This window comes from Athene noctua, chromosome 2 (assembly GCF_965140245.1).
Source record: "Athene noctua chromosome 2, bAthNoc1.hap1.1, whole genome shotgun sequence".
Classification (NCBI taxonomy): domain Eukaryota; kingdom Metazoa; phylum Chordata; class Aves; order Strigiformes; family Strigidae; genus Athene; species Athene noctua.
In genome coordinates, this window is record NC_134038.1 from 120,587,390 (window position 1) to 120,600,365 (window position 12,976).

A 12,976-nucleotide genomic window follows, 5' to 3' on the forward strand; every position below is an offset into this window, starting at 1 on the left:
GTAAGTCTCTATTATAACTTAAAATCTTGATTAAATGTACTACACTGAAAATAAAACCTAAAGCATTGTCACCGAAGGGCTTGGATCACACCAACAAGTTCAGGATATTTTAGTGACATCCGAGCAACTATCTATATATTGTAACCTGTTACAAGAGCAAGGTAGTCTGAATTAGATTAACCACTGATGAAGGAGTGGACTTGTATTACTTTGTATGTATTCACACACACGGACAGTTAGTATAAGGTAAGTTGAACTATGGTAATTTGTTCGTATGTCTAAATTCTAGAAAAAGTTTTCAAATTAAGGATACATCGATTGCTTCCTAAAACCAAAACTAAGTCATGTTTCATGCTGCTTTTGATAGTATGTAATAAAATCAAGTGAACTACAACAATTCTAATATCAATTAATGGATTTTCAGTCAATTTTATGGCTCACTATTGGTTTAGGGCTCTGTATTTGTGGGCATTTCTATCTGTGAACCAGTATATTCTGTGAACATCTGACCCTGTCTGAAAGGATATGTACTTTAGACACACACGAGGTGGTCATGAAGAGCAATAGAAGAGGCAGGTTTCAGAAAACAGAATGTTTGTACCTTTTGGGGTCAGATATTTTATGTCCAAGGTTATGCTGCTATTAATTTGAACCCTCCCCTCTAAAGTGACTCAGATAAATTTAATGATTTTTCACCAAATTCTAATATTTAAGTCACAGTATAGTATTGTATGTTTCTGCAGTAATTTCCTGAGGAATTGCTGGGGAGAACATTAGGATTTTGCCTTTGCCAAGCTTAAATTCTAGTTACATTACTTGAACCTTTATGAACATACAGTAAATGTAGATGGATATCATCTGTTTACTATTCTCAATTTTGTCTTAAAAATCCAGACATAATCTAAATTTTTATTAACCCCGTCTAAATGTGCAAGCTGGGAATCAGTCCAGAAGCAAGCAGAGTAAGACGTCTGCTCGTGTTTGTGCAGTTCTTGTGTAACAATAGAAATACGCAGTATATGAGGCAGTATAAAAAAATAGTAATATTTTTGGGGAAAAAAATTTAGAAATATCTAGTAAAAGAACTGTGTTCTTACAAACCTGGATGATGACCATGGTACCAAACTTACTTTTGTCAGTAATTTGAGTACAAAAAGTACTTGTAAATGCATTTACAATTAAACAGCATTTGTTCTCTCTAAGTGTGTAAGGTTAGACTAAATTCAGTGAAGAATATACATAATTTAAACACATACTTAAACACTTGTTTTAATGAATGAAAACAAGCAAAAGCATGTGTAAGTGCTTTATACAGCATTGTGGAGTCTTACTGGTGAATTTATGAAGCATAGGTGAATTTAAATTATAATATTTTCTGTTAGTGTAATTTCTCTGAATTTGAGAAATTAACTTTCTACTTTCATGAATATATTTGGATTTAAATTCACACAACATCTTTAGAATTCACTACTTCTTTAGAATTATATAATTGAATCTAAATAAGCACAGCTTTTTACATCAGCATTCTCTCAAAATCCTTTAAGGGAGACAGGTTCATGCATTGCCTGTTTTCAGTTTGGATTTCTGTGTGAAGTCCAAATGTATTTCTCTATGCAAATGTAAGGATGTTGTTCTGAGATAATCAAATGTATATTGCTAGTGGTTAAAAGAATAATCACACTTTTCTACTAGGGTGGGGGTTTTTTTTGTTTCATTCTTAGAGATGTAAGTAGTTTCTCTTGGATGTTGTTGGGCCTTTATTAAGTTTATTAGTAATGGCTTCTGATTTTTATTTCATGTTGAGAAGTGTTAGAAGGTTCGGAGACATCTGTAGTTTGAGAACATTTGTTCTTCATATTTTCTTCCCAGAGGCTGTTCTTATTTCACCAAATCTGTTACATTCCAGCAGTAGTTTATGGGTTTGCGTGTTCAGTAAGTTTCTAGTCATGTATCTGAACCCAGTGAGCTTGTGCAAGCTTCTCAATGTTCAGAATTTTATATTGCTTTAGTGACAGAATTTTCCCCTTTTATTTTATAGTCTGCATACTTGGCAACTAAGGGTAATCTCTGCTCATATCCATATTCCATGGACAGTGTAGCCTGCAGCTCCTTTCATATTCATCAGGGTTTATATTATCAAATGTTCTGGGCAAGCAGTGCTTTTTCCCTTTGTTCTTTCTAGCAATTTACTTTTAAGCTTAATCATTTTATCAAAACTTTATTTTTGTATTGCATATCAGTATTGCTTTTGTTTTTCCTTAGTGATTTTCACTATATTTTTAATAATGCTCTATTGTTAATTTAAATATGTGAAGTTTGGTTTTAATCTTTCCTAACCTGTAAAATATGCAAGCATTAGCAGATTAATTTTTGCTTGTTCATAAAAGTTTTTTTTCTTGCAAGTATGATGACGTTTTAGCTTAATCTTTTTGCACACCATAGCTGCCCAACTTATAATGCAATTATAAATAATAGAAAATATTTATTAACAGTTCTTTACTGTGACTTTCAGAAGCTATATGATAAAGTTAAGCTGCATACCTGAAGACATAGAATGGCAGATGTGAGAGAGGAAGAGTCGTGTTTCCAGGAATGTAGTAGCAGTATCATAAAAATGTTGGATGTATGTGAAACACTCTCATCCTTCCTCTCTGAACTGCATGTTTTCCTTGGTTTTGAAAGCTTCTTAAAGCAAGCTTACTTGGGTTTCTCTGTAGGGATATTCAGATGGGCTTTGAGAAACAGTTAGAACAACTTTCAAACTGACAGTAGTCTTAAAATGGCAAAGTGATCACAGACTTTTAATTTTTTTAAACATTCAGTAGTTTTACAGTGTGTCTTCACCAGCCCAGTGTGGAGAAATCAGCCATACTGGAAATCTGCTTCACTCTCTCTGGCTCATGTGTTCATTCTGTTTAATTAATATAACAGCTTTTCTGTAACATCTAAGTCTTAGTTGAACTTATTGTTGAACCCTCTTAATATACAGGATAGTATTGCTATTTTCATTTTAACAGTGAGTTTTAGTTACAGAAATACCACATTTAATCAAGGAAACCCATGTTAGCAGTAGAACCATATCATCTGAGTCTTTGGGGTGCTTTATATGCAGCCTGTAAAAGTGACAAGGGACAAACCAGCCTGAAGATGGCACTGAAAGATTTTCTCCTTTTGATTAAAAAGAAATCTCTCCTTTTATTTCCTCTTTTAAGAGAAGAAGAATGAAAATTCCTAAGTAACTCACCACCTGGTAGTTTGGTAATGAAATTTGAATAAAGTGGGTGGAGAAAAGAGGAACAAGTTACAACTGGTCTTATTAAAACCTAACAGCAGAGATTGAATTGATGTGAAGATTTTGCAGAAAGAATATTTTACCTAAAGTTTCTGCAGTTTGACGTTAAGCTAAGGTTAAGAAGCTGTAGGTAATGGTGCTCTGAGACAACTACTCAGAGGCACAGAGCTCTTAGCATTTTTAGGGTCAACAACAAACTGGAATGAAGATGGTTGGTTTAGCTTAATTTGATATCTCTACCCTTTCCTTTTACCTTTTCCAGATATGTGGATTCTGTTTTTTGTGGAAAAGTTCTTTATTCTTTAGACCATTTAGTAGCAAATGGTGAAGAATTATTATTTCTTTTCCTTTTTTTCCTTTTTTATTCTCATAAAATTATTATACAGAAAAAAAAAATCAAAACCATTCTCAGCTTGCTTTTAGGGCAACTGATTTTTTTCTTTTTTTAATCTAGAGCCTTTTAGATGAGGCCTCAGGAAGCTTGTAACTCACTTCATGTGTTTATATTGCTAATGTTACTTTTAACCTTTCTTTATATAACTGTCTATACAGTTAGGTGTAGTTATGTAGCAAAAAACCATCCTTGTGTCATGTCAGACTTCACCCTAGGGCAGACAAGAACTCCCAGGCCCTCTCTCAGGTGTGTAAGCTAACAGCTGTCAGCACTCCAAAAGGGCTTTTCTGACTGCAGTCACTTCAGTGTTAGTGTTGTTCTTTAAGTAATAAAATAACATAACTCTCAGCTGATTTCATTATGTTTTCATGTCTTCATATTTTGGTCCCTTGTATATCCCACCACATGTCCTCTCAGTCTAGACAGTACTGTAGCTCTTAAAAATGTCATCAGCCTTTTTCTGTGGATACTAGCTCTTCTCCTTTTCCAGCAATTTTCATTTTACTTATTCATATTTTGAATATGAATGGGTCAACATAACTGTATTCTCAAAAAAATTTTTCTTCCCGTTTTGTGTGCATGCATGTGTTGTAGATGCCCACAGGTATAGGGGCTCACATCAATAATTTGGTTAACATCCTCTATGATGCAGGTTCTGCAAAGATTTATCATAGAATCATAGAATACCACTTTGGAAGGGATCTCAATGATCATCTGGTCCAACCTTTCATGGAAAAAGCACTGTCTAGACAAGATGGCCCGGCACCCTGTCCAGCTGAATCTTAAAAGCATCCAATGTTGGGGAATCCACCACTTCCATGAGGAGATTATTCCAGAGGCTGATTTTTCTCATTGTGAGAAATTTTCTTCTTGTGTCCAGTCAGTCTCCCCAGGAGTAACTTGTACCCATTACCCCTCATCTTTTCCATGTGACTCCTTATAAAAGGGGAGTCTCCATCTTCTTTGTAGCCACCCTTTAAATACTGGAAAATGGTGATAAGGTCTCCCCTAAGCCTCCTCTTCTCAAGACTGAACAAACTCAATTCTCAGCCTTTCCTATGGCAGGCTTCCCAGTCCCAGTTATGCTAAGTGAAACTGTGTGCAAAATGCTAAGCCTGTAACTAAGCCTTGTAGGATTTCGCTTCAGATCTGGTTCTAAATGTTTTCAGAACTGAGTCTTGAATTTGCCAGATACTACCTTTGAAGAAAAAATTGTAATATGATTATTATACTTTTCAAATACCTAAACATAAGCACTATTACAAGTTTATGAAAACATATTGCTGAAAAATCTGAGGTCACCAAAAGTTTACACGTGTTTACTGTCCTATGAAATGTTCTGGGGGAAAAAAAAAAAAGGTGTTGGGATTTTTCCAGTATTTAAAGTGTAGCTTGTGTTTTACTTTATTACCCCCAAATAATGAAATCGGCTTTGCAATCCTTCTTTGCAGTTTTTCCTGTAGTTCCTTTTAGAACAAAAGTGGTGTCATAGAGGTACCAGTAAAACGTAATATAATGCAATTTAAAGGATTTATTTGAAAAACTGTAAGATTATTATTAACAGAGGAGTAAATTAGTTTTTAACATAGAGCGTAGAAGGTTTTTTATGCTATTCTGCTTGAAAATGCCTATGATTCTCTCCTTTGAGAGTACTTAAAAGTTATGTGAAATTTCCAGTCTTCTATTATAGATAGACGGTGTAGATGTCACACTGTTGATGCAATTGTAAATGCAAATTTACTAGGAATATTACCTTTTCATTTCATGCTAACATATCCATAATATGGTACTGTATTGTCTATGTTTCATAGTGTTTTGGATTTAACGAACAGTGTTTAGTTTTACTTTTAAACATCTTTGGGAAAGGTTTTGTACACTTTTTTTATACTATCAGCATGGAGCTAAGCACCAAAAAATTGTTTAAAGAGTTAATTCTTATTAACCCTTTCAACCACCAGATGTGTTTCTACCATATGTTGTATTTGATGTCTGTGCCATAGTGTTTTAATAGAAATGCATTAAGTGTGGTATGAGAGTCCAGATTGCATAAATTTCCTTATGTTTATATACTAATGTATAAGATACTCAAATTATCTAAATATGTGTAATTATAATTTACAGCTTGTCGTTGCAACTGTTACAATTTTGTTGGTAATCTTAACTTTGCAGTTTAAATAGGCACCTGATAAAAACTGCAGGAAAATATTGTTCTAATGACATGGCTTATTAAACATATAAGACATTTTTTTATTCCATGCACCAATCCTCGAATGTTTGGAAGAGACTATTTTCATATGTTTCGAGAAGACTTATTTTCTTACTTTGAAAAAATCCTGTTCTTATTGCAGCTGGTTTTAGAAGAAGCTTTCGCCTTAGCAGAAAAGATAAAAAAACAAACAAATCTATGTATGAGTGCAAGAAGAGTGATCAGTATGATACAGCAGATATCCCAACATATGAAGAAGTTGCAAAATATAGACGACAACCTAATGACAAATACAGGCTTGTTGTTTTGGTTGGTAAGTTTGTGGGTTTTTTTATTTTTGACCTGGTAAAACTGAGGACTGCTGATTAGCACAATGTTTACTACTAAATCATTTAGATTGCAAGGGATCTCAGGAGGTTATCTGGTCCAGCCTCCAACTTAACACTGAATTAAGAGCAGGTTGCTGATGACAACAACTCCGAGAACCTGTCTTCCCACCATGTCTTCTCTTGTCTTCCCACCTCACACCTCAGTAAAGAGGTGCCCTCCATCTTTTCAAGGGGTATCAGAAGGGTGCCGATGGGTTCACCTGAAGATATCTCTTGTCCAAACGACAAGTTTAATCCCCTCAGTATGTGCTTTAGCTCCCCACCATCCTGGAGGCCCTCCCCTGGCTTTGCTCCAGTTTATCAACATCTTTGTTGTAGTGCAGGGACCATTGTGGACAAGGCATTCCTCACAGGGTCTAACAAGTGCTGAGTAAAGGGAAAGAATCATTTTCCTCTATCTATGGGCTAGACTTTTGATGATACAGCCCAGTCTTCTGTTAGCCTGTACTGCTGTGGGACTTAGTATATCCCGGATGCAGAACTTTGCATTTGTCCTCATCAAACTTCACGAAGTTCTGCCAGCCCATGCCTGTAGCATATTAAGGTTCCTCTGAATGGAAGCCCTGGCCTTGAGCAAGTCACTTGCATCACCCATTTTGGCACCTGAAAACTTGATAAGGGCCCATTCTGTGCTCTCCACGTGTGAAACAGAGTATGTCCTAGGGTAGACACCTGAGGATCTCCACTTGTAATGAATCACCCAGTAGAGTACAGACAAATAACCTCTTCCCTTTAAACATGATCATCCATCCAGTTTTTCACCTATCTAGTAATCCACATATCTGGACAGGATGTCCCAGCTTGTATCTAAAGATGCTTTAGGAGATCATCTTTAAAGCCTTGTTAAACCAAAGGGAGATGACAGCAAAATAAGCTACCATGGTTACTAGTCTGAACCTGGCAATCAAGCTGTACTAAAACTCAAAAGAATCAGGTCAGTGTTCTGCTCTTAGAGATCAATCAATATATCTATGTGGAAAAAAGAAGAATAAAAGAACAGAATAAATACCTGTGATCAGCGAAGATGGAATATATAAGTGGAAAGAAACACAAGCATCTTCTGTGTTAAAATAAGTAAATAGACAAGTAGAAAGGTGGATGAGAAGTGGACTTCTGTAGGCCAAGAACAGATTTAAGCATAGCTGCAGAAAGCTTGAGATGTCATCCTGGTCAGTTTTCTGTTTTTCTATAATCTGTCACTGTGATGGCTTCCTCACAGCATTTATTATTAATCAAAATGATTGCTTCAGTCTCCTAAAAAAGGAGATATTTTTCGAAGGGAAGCACTGGAGTACCAATGAGTGAGTAATGAATAACCGTTCCTACCAATGAGTAGGAACGGTTATTCATTAACTCATCACTTATTGTTTCTTTTGCCGTAGCACATATGCTGATGCTCCATTAGTGAAGTCTCCTCCATTCTGAAAGCAGCAGAGCAGAGAAATATGATGCTCTATCAAGGACTGTTACAAACTGTTGAGTAGCTGTATTTTTATATTGCTCATATCCAAGGGAACATTAAATTTAGTTTTTAATAAACAGTTTTGTCACTCTCCAGTACTAGAATTCAGCCACCTACTAGTGTGATCACTGTGAGATTGTAGGCTATATACAACAAGTAATAACATGGTTGAGTTGATTTTACAGTGACATCAACAGAGTGCAGTGCAAAAGTGTGATCAGTAGACTTTTTATAACAAATTGCATATGTCTGATCTAAGGAATACCTAGAGATTTCATTTGATTTTTGTTGTAATAAATCAAATGAAGAAAGTGTGCTTTTTCAGTAACAAAAGCAGTTCAGAAATTTATTGCAGACTTCAGTAATTCTAATGTTTTTCTCTGGATATTAAGAGCAGCTTAAGTCTGGCCAATACTATAAAAATGTCTTGGGCAAAATGTGGAAAAACTAGCAGAGCTAAGCAAGCAGGTATAGTAGAAGTGAACACATTTAAAAAGCTTTTTGTCTGCCAGTAGCAGCATTCAATATAATCCGTCAAATATAATTTGGATATTAGTACCAGGGAACAAAGGGACAGATAATTAATTTATAGCTGTAATTGGTGGGGGCACTAAATGTCTGTTCTGTTATACTAGGCCTAAATATATAATTTACTATTGGAAGGTTTCTTTAGGCTTTGGTTTGCTGTTTTTTAGGGGGAGTTTGACAACTTTGAAATGGAAATTCCTTTTGGCTTCATTTTAAATTGGCCTAGTCTAATTTACAGAATGCAAATTGCACACACAGTAATTTTTAGCACCCTGTAGTGTGATATATACTAGTCTCAAATTCAACTAGATGTATTAGTTTGTCAAGATTTTACCTTGTCTGCAAATGCAGGTTTATGAATAAAGTCCTGCATATCTTGGGGCTAAAATAACAGATCATCTGAAGCAGTAATGATACAGATGCTTCTGCTGTGCTTTTAGTTGTTATAAATGTGATGAGTCTGCTAAAACCAAAATTTATCCAATATCATGTCACCAGTCGTCTTCTGGTAACTCAATGTTCCTAGGCTGCCAACAGATCCTTGAAGTCTTCCCTCACAAATATTGCCTGCATCCTAAGCATGAAACCTTTCAGCCCTGTCAGGCATAGGCAGAACATTTTAATATGAAAAGTATTAGATACTAGAATTATGAGAAAAAATCCTGCTCACAAAGGCTTCTGCTTCAGTCATTGTGAGGGCCAGACTAACACAAATTTTATTTCCTAAGAGACAAATGGATGTGCCACATACTATAACTGTACACAGTATAGTATCAGCTAAGTGAAGGGGCAGTGCTAGAATAAAGCAAGGTCAGCAGTAACAAACCATGAACGCATCTCCCAGAATGCAAGCAGTTATGTGCCCGCGGTGTTATCACCAGAGGCATGCAACACCTTTCAGGTGCTGTGGTCACCTGTGGTGATGCATCTGTCCTAAGTGGCAATGGTGGAAGCAAGGACCAGAGGTGTGTAACCACAAAGCAGCAGTTATTACTGGTGTGTGACACAATTAAAAGTCTCTGAATTAGGCTGTCAGTACTCACCATAATGGTGTCCTTCTGGTCACCACTGCAAAGAAAAGGAATCTGAGACTGGAAAAGTTCTCTATTGTTATATTAGTTACATTTTTTAAAAATCCATCACTTTTGGTTTTATCATGAAGGAAGCTACGTGGACGTCATGTCTGTCTCAGAGCAGAGGAGGATAAAATGGAAGTAGCTCCTAGCTTTCTACCTCTGCTGACTTGCCTTTGATGTATTCAATAGTGGCTTGCAGAGACTTAATAGATATACAGCAGTAATGCAGGAAAATGGCCTACCATGGCCATACTATTTCAATGAAACTATCTGGACAATGAAGAAAGAGACGTAGAATTTCTATCCTCATTAAACCTTCCTGGTTGAAGGCATGGGTGGGTCAGCATGGTTCAGTAATGAAGACATAGGATGTAATATATTGCCTAGCCTTGCCCATGAGAACACAAGTATGAACTCACTGATCCTGCTTCAATGAACAGCAAATCTTGAAGTACACTCTCACTGCTAGTTACAATTTTCTGTAACACAAAAAAATTAGGTTCTACTTTCCTATTGCATATCTCATTGAGCTACAGTTGGACATGCATGTGCAATCATTGCATTATAGTGATTAATTGTACTAGTAATAGAGCCACAGAACCTCTGTCAAGGCATGTTTTCTACAGGGTCTTTATGATCCCAGCAGGGATGTTGTCACCTAACTCCAAAATCTTTTCTGAAAGATCACTTTCTTTTTCTTTTTTTTTTTTTTTTTTTCTTTTTTTTTTCTTTCAAATAGGCTTCTAGAAGCTCAGTATGTATCTATGGGTGAAGAATGGCTGGTTGGGTCCTGAGACCTGAACTTACATCAGACTTTTCAGTTTTCTTCAGACATGTCTGACTGGTACAAAATGTAATGCAAGTTTTAACGACTGATGGTTTAATTTTGCAAATATCCTTCAGTAAAATTACATAGGCACTACAGTCCATTTGTGCAGGTTTTGACGCAACAGCAGCAAGAAACATAAACATTCTTTTAAAAATAAAGTATCTCTAAATCAGTTGCCATAACTCTAAATGTTGCTGCCTGGGGTGATTTATAGTAGACCAAAACTATGATACAGTCATGGATCCCACATGCCTGGCATTTTGCTATAAGAATCTAGATTGTCCTTCTCAATCCTGATGCTTTATTCTCTTCCTGAGTTCAAATTGTGTTCAGATTCATAATATTAGAAACTGGCATCTTTCTGTGCTGCATCAAAATGAATATTCAGAATAGAACTACACATTACATTTGGGAGATCCTGTGTAAAAATCAGCATCATGAATGGCATTGCTAATTAGGAATCAGCCTTCAGTGTCTATATGCTACAGTTACGAGAGTTCTGTGAAGACACTGAAAAAGAAGAATCTACACCTTTCAGTGGTTAAACTTTAAGATGATTTTTGAATGGTAATCTGGAAGGGGAGCCACGGTAGTGAGGTTGTGGTCTGGAAACAGATTTGATCTAAGTTTCCAGAGCATCTGTCACAGGAAGCAAAGCCTGGATTCTTTATATATAAATAGAGCTAAAAGCAGATTGTTGATTTGACAGCATGTAGACTGAGGAAGTAATATTTGTGTAGATTTGATGGGAAAGATTTTTTTCTTGAAAGAAATACAATTTTTAAATTCTGAATTTCTTCTATTCTGAATATTGTTTCATTCAACTTTGCTAGGATATATTGAGAATTTTAATTACTTTTCCTATACAAATCTGCATTTGCCTTGAATAGCTAAACTATTAAAAAAGGAAAAATGGTGAGTTTTTTAAATAAGAACAAAAGTAATGCCATTATCTACATAACACATTGCTTTCCTCTGCAGGCATGCACCAGTAGAGGCTGCTGTACACCATATTAAATAAACATTTATACATACTGATAAATTCATTTACAGGCAGGTCAGAGATGGGACTTGAAATGTCGTTGTGTGTTTAACTTACATGAACATATAAAAATTATAAATGCGGAAACTCTTTAAGATTTCACAGAGATCCATAGTCTGGGGGTAGCAGCAAAGTAGCAAGCATTTGCTTTTCATCATTATGTGTTTCTAACTTCAGACCAGGCAGATAGTAATTTTTACAAATAGGCACCTGAAGGTGCTGAAGCATCAGTCTTTGCTTTTTGACTCTCACTAGTAATTAACCAATATATCACTAATTCGTTAAAATGTTTATTAGGTTTTGTATTTCTAATGTCTAAAATGTCTCTGTTAAGAAGCACTCTATGCATAAATGTGTCCCTTTTACTAGAAGAGGAAGAATTTTCCTTAAAACAACATGTATTTCCCTGTATTATTTGGGATACGGTTCCAATGACTCGCTCTCCTCTGTGTTCTCGTGATGACTTGGCTCTGTAGAAACGAAGGCACTAAACTGTCAGAAACACATGAGCACGCAGACCTGAGCTCCCTTCACACACACAGTGCCATGGCCCCACCATAAAAGGGGCCAGGCAGGCTGGAGTGTGAAGGCTTCTGGGGGCAGGCAGCAATTGCTCATGGAGCCTTTGAGACCTCACAGGACAGTGTGCCCTCACTGAGACCTAAAGCACCATGGGCAAATGGCTGAGTTAGGGACAATCTGAAATCCAAGAGGAACATCTGCTCCGTAGCTTCTAGGGCAGCAGTAGACAGGTGGAGCTGGAAGAGACGGGTCAAAAAATTCCATGCAGTTTTTGTTTCTTCCTGCCATCCTTTTTCCAAGAGTGGTCTCTCTTTGGCAGCCATGTGAAGAAAGAAACATTTGCTTTGGCCCAGTTCAGACAGCAGGCAGGAGACGAACATAGTTTGAAAGAAAATCAACAACAAAGAAACCCAAACATCCCAAATGGGTCATGATGTGAGGAGTGCTGCCCTTTCTTCTCCCCATGAGATGCCACCCTCACGCAGTCAAAAGTTGGATGGTGACAGCTACAGCCAGACAGAGGCCAGGCATAATTCCTGTCTGCAGCCAGTGCTGGAGGGAGCAGCACTCCCAGGGCCTGGAGAGAAGGTGGGAGCAGTGCTCCTCAGTGGAGTCTGGTGCAGACAAGGGATGCAGCAGCCGGAATGAGTGAGGAGAAGACCATGCTGACACAGGAAGTGAAGAGGCTTTGGGGGGGACTTTGTGCATGCCAGCTGGGATCCTCTAGTCTGTGAGTTGGGGTTATTCTGGCAAAATGAATAGCCAAACAAGTTTTTGTGCTGGAAAGCTGCAGGTTAGGGTGTAGGAGTCTTTAGTAGGGGTAAGGATGGAGATAGATGCATACTGAGTGTGCATCTATCCATTTGGATAATCCATTTGGATTGGAATGGACCTTAAAGACCATCTAGTTCCAGCTCTGCCATGGGCAGGGACACCTTCCACTACACCAGGTTGCTCAAAGCCCCGTCCAACCTGGCCTTAAACAATTCCAAGGATGGGGCATCCATAACTTCTCTGTGCAACCTGTTGAGTGTCTCACCACCCTCACCATGAAGAATTTCTTCCTTACATCTAATCTAAATCTACTCTCTTTCAGTTTAAAACTGTTACCCCTCATCCCATCATTACACTCCCTGACAAAGAGTCCCTCCCCATCTTTCCTGTAGGCCCCCATGAAGTACTGGAAGGCCACAGTAAAGTCTCCCTGGAGCCTTCTCCAGGCTGAACAACTCCAAC

The 12,976-nt window shown here is 37.2% G+C and overlaps 1 protein-coding gene across 1 annotated transcript in view; it reads left to right on the plus strand.

The window, feature by feature from the left end:
- MPP7 (MAGUK p55 scaffold protein 7) overlaps positions 1 to 12,976 on the plus strand; it is a 164,798-nt gene that overhangs the window by 141,798 nt on the left and 10,024 nt on the right. The window contains exon 12 of the mRNA XM_074900069.1: positions 6,035 to 6,205. Coding sequence (XP_074756170.1) covers positions 6,035 to 6,205 — 171 coding nt within the window. The remainder of the gene's footprint in view (positions 1 to 6,034; positions 6,206 to 12,976) is intronic.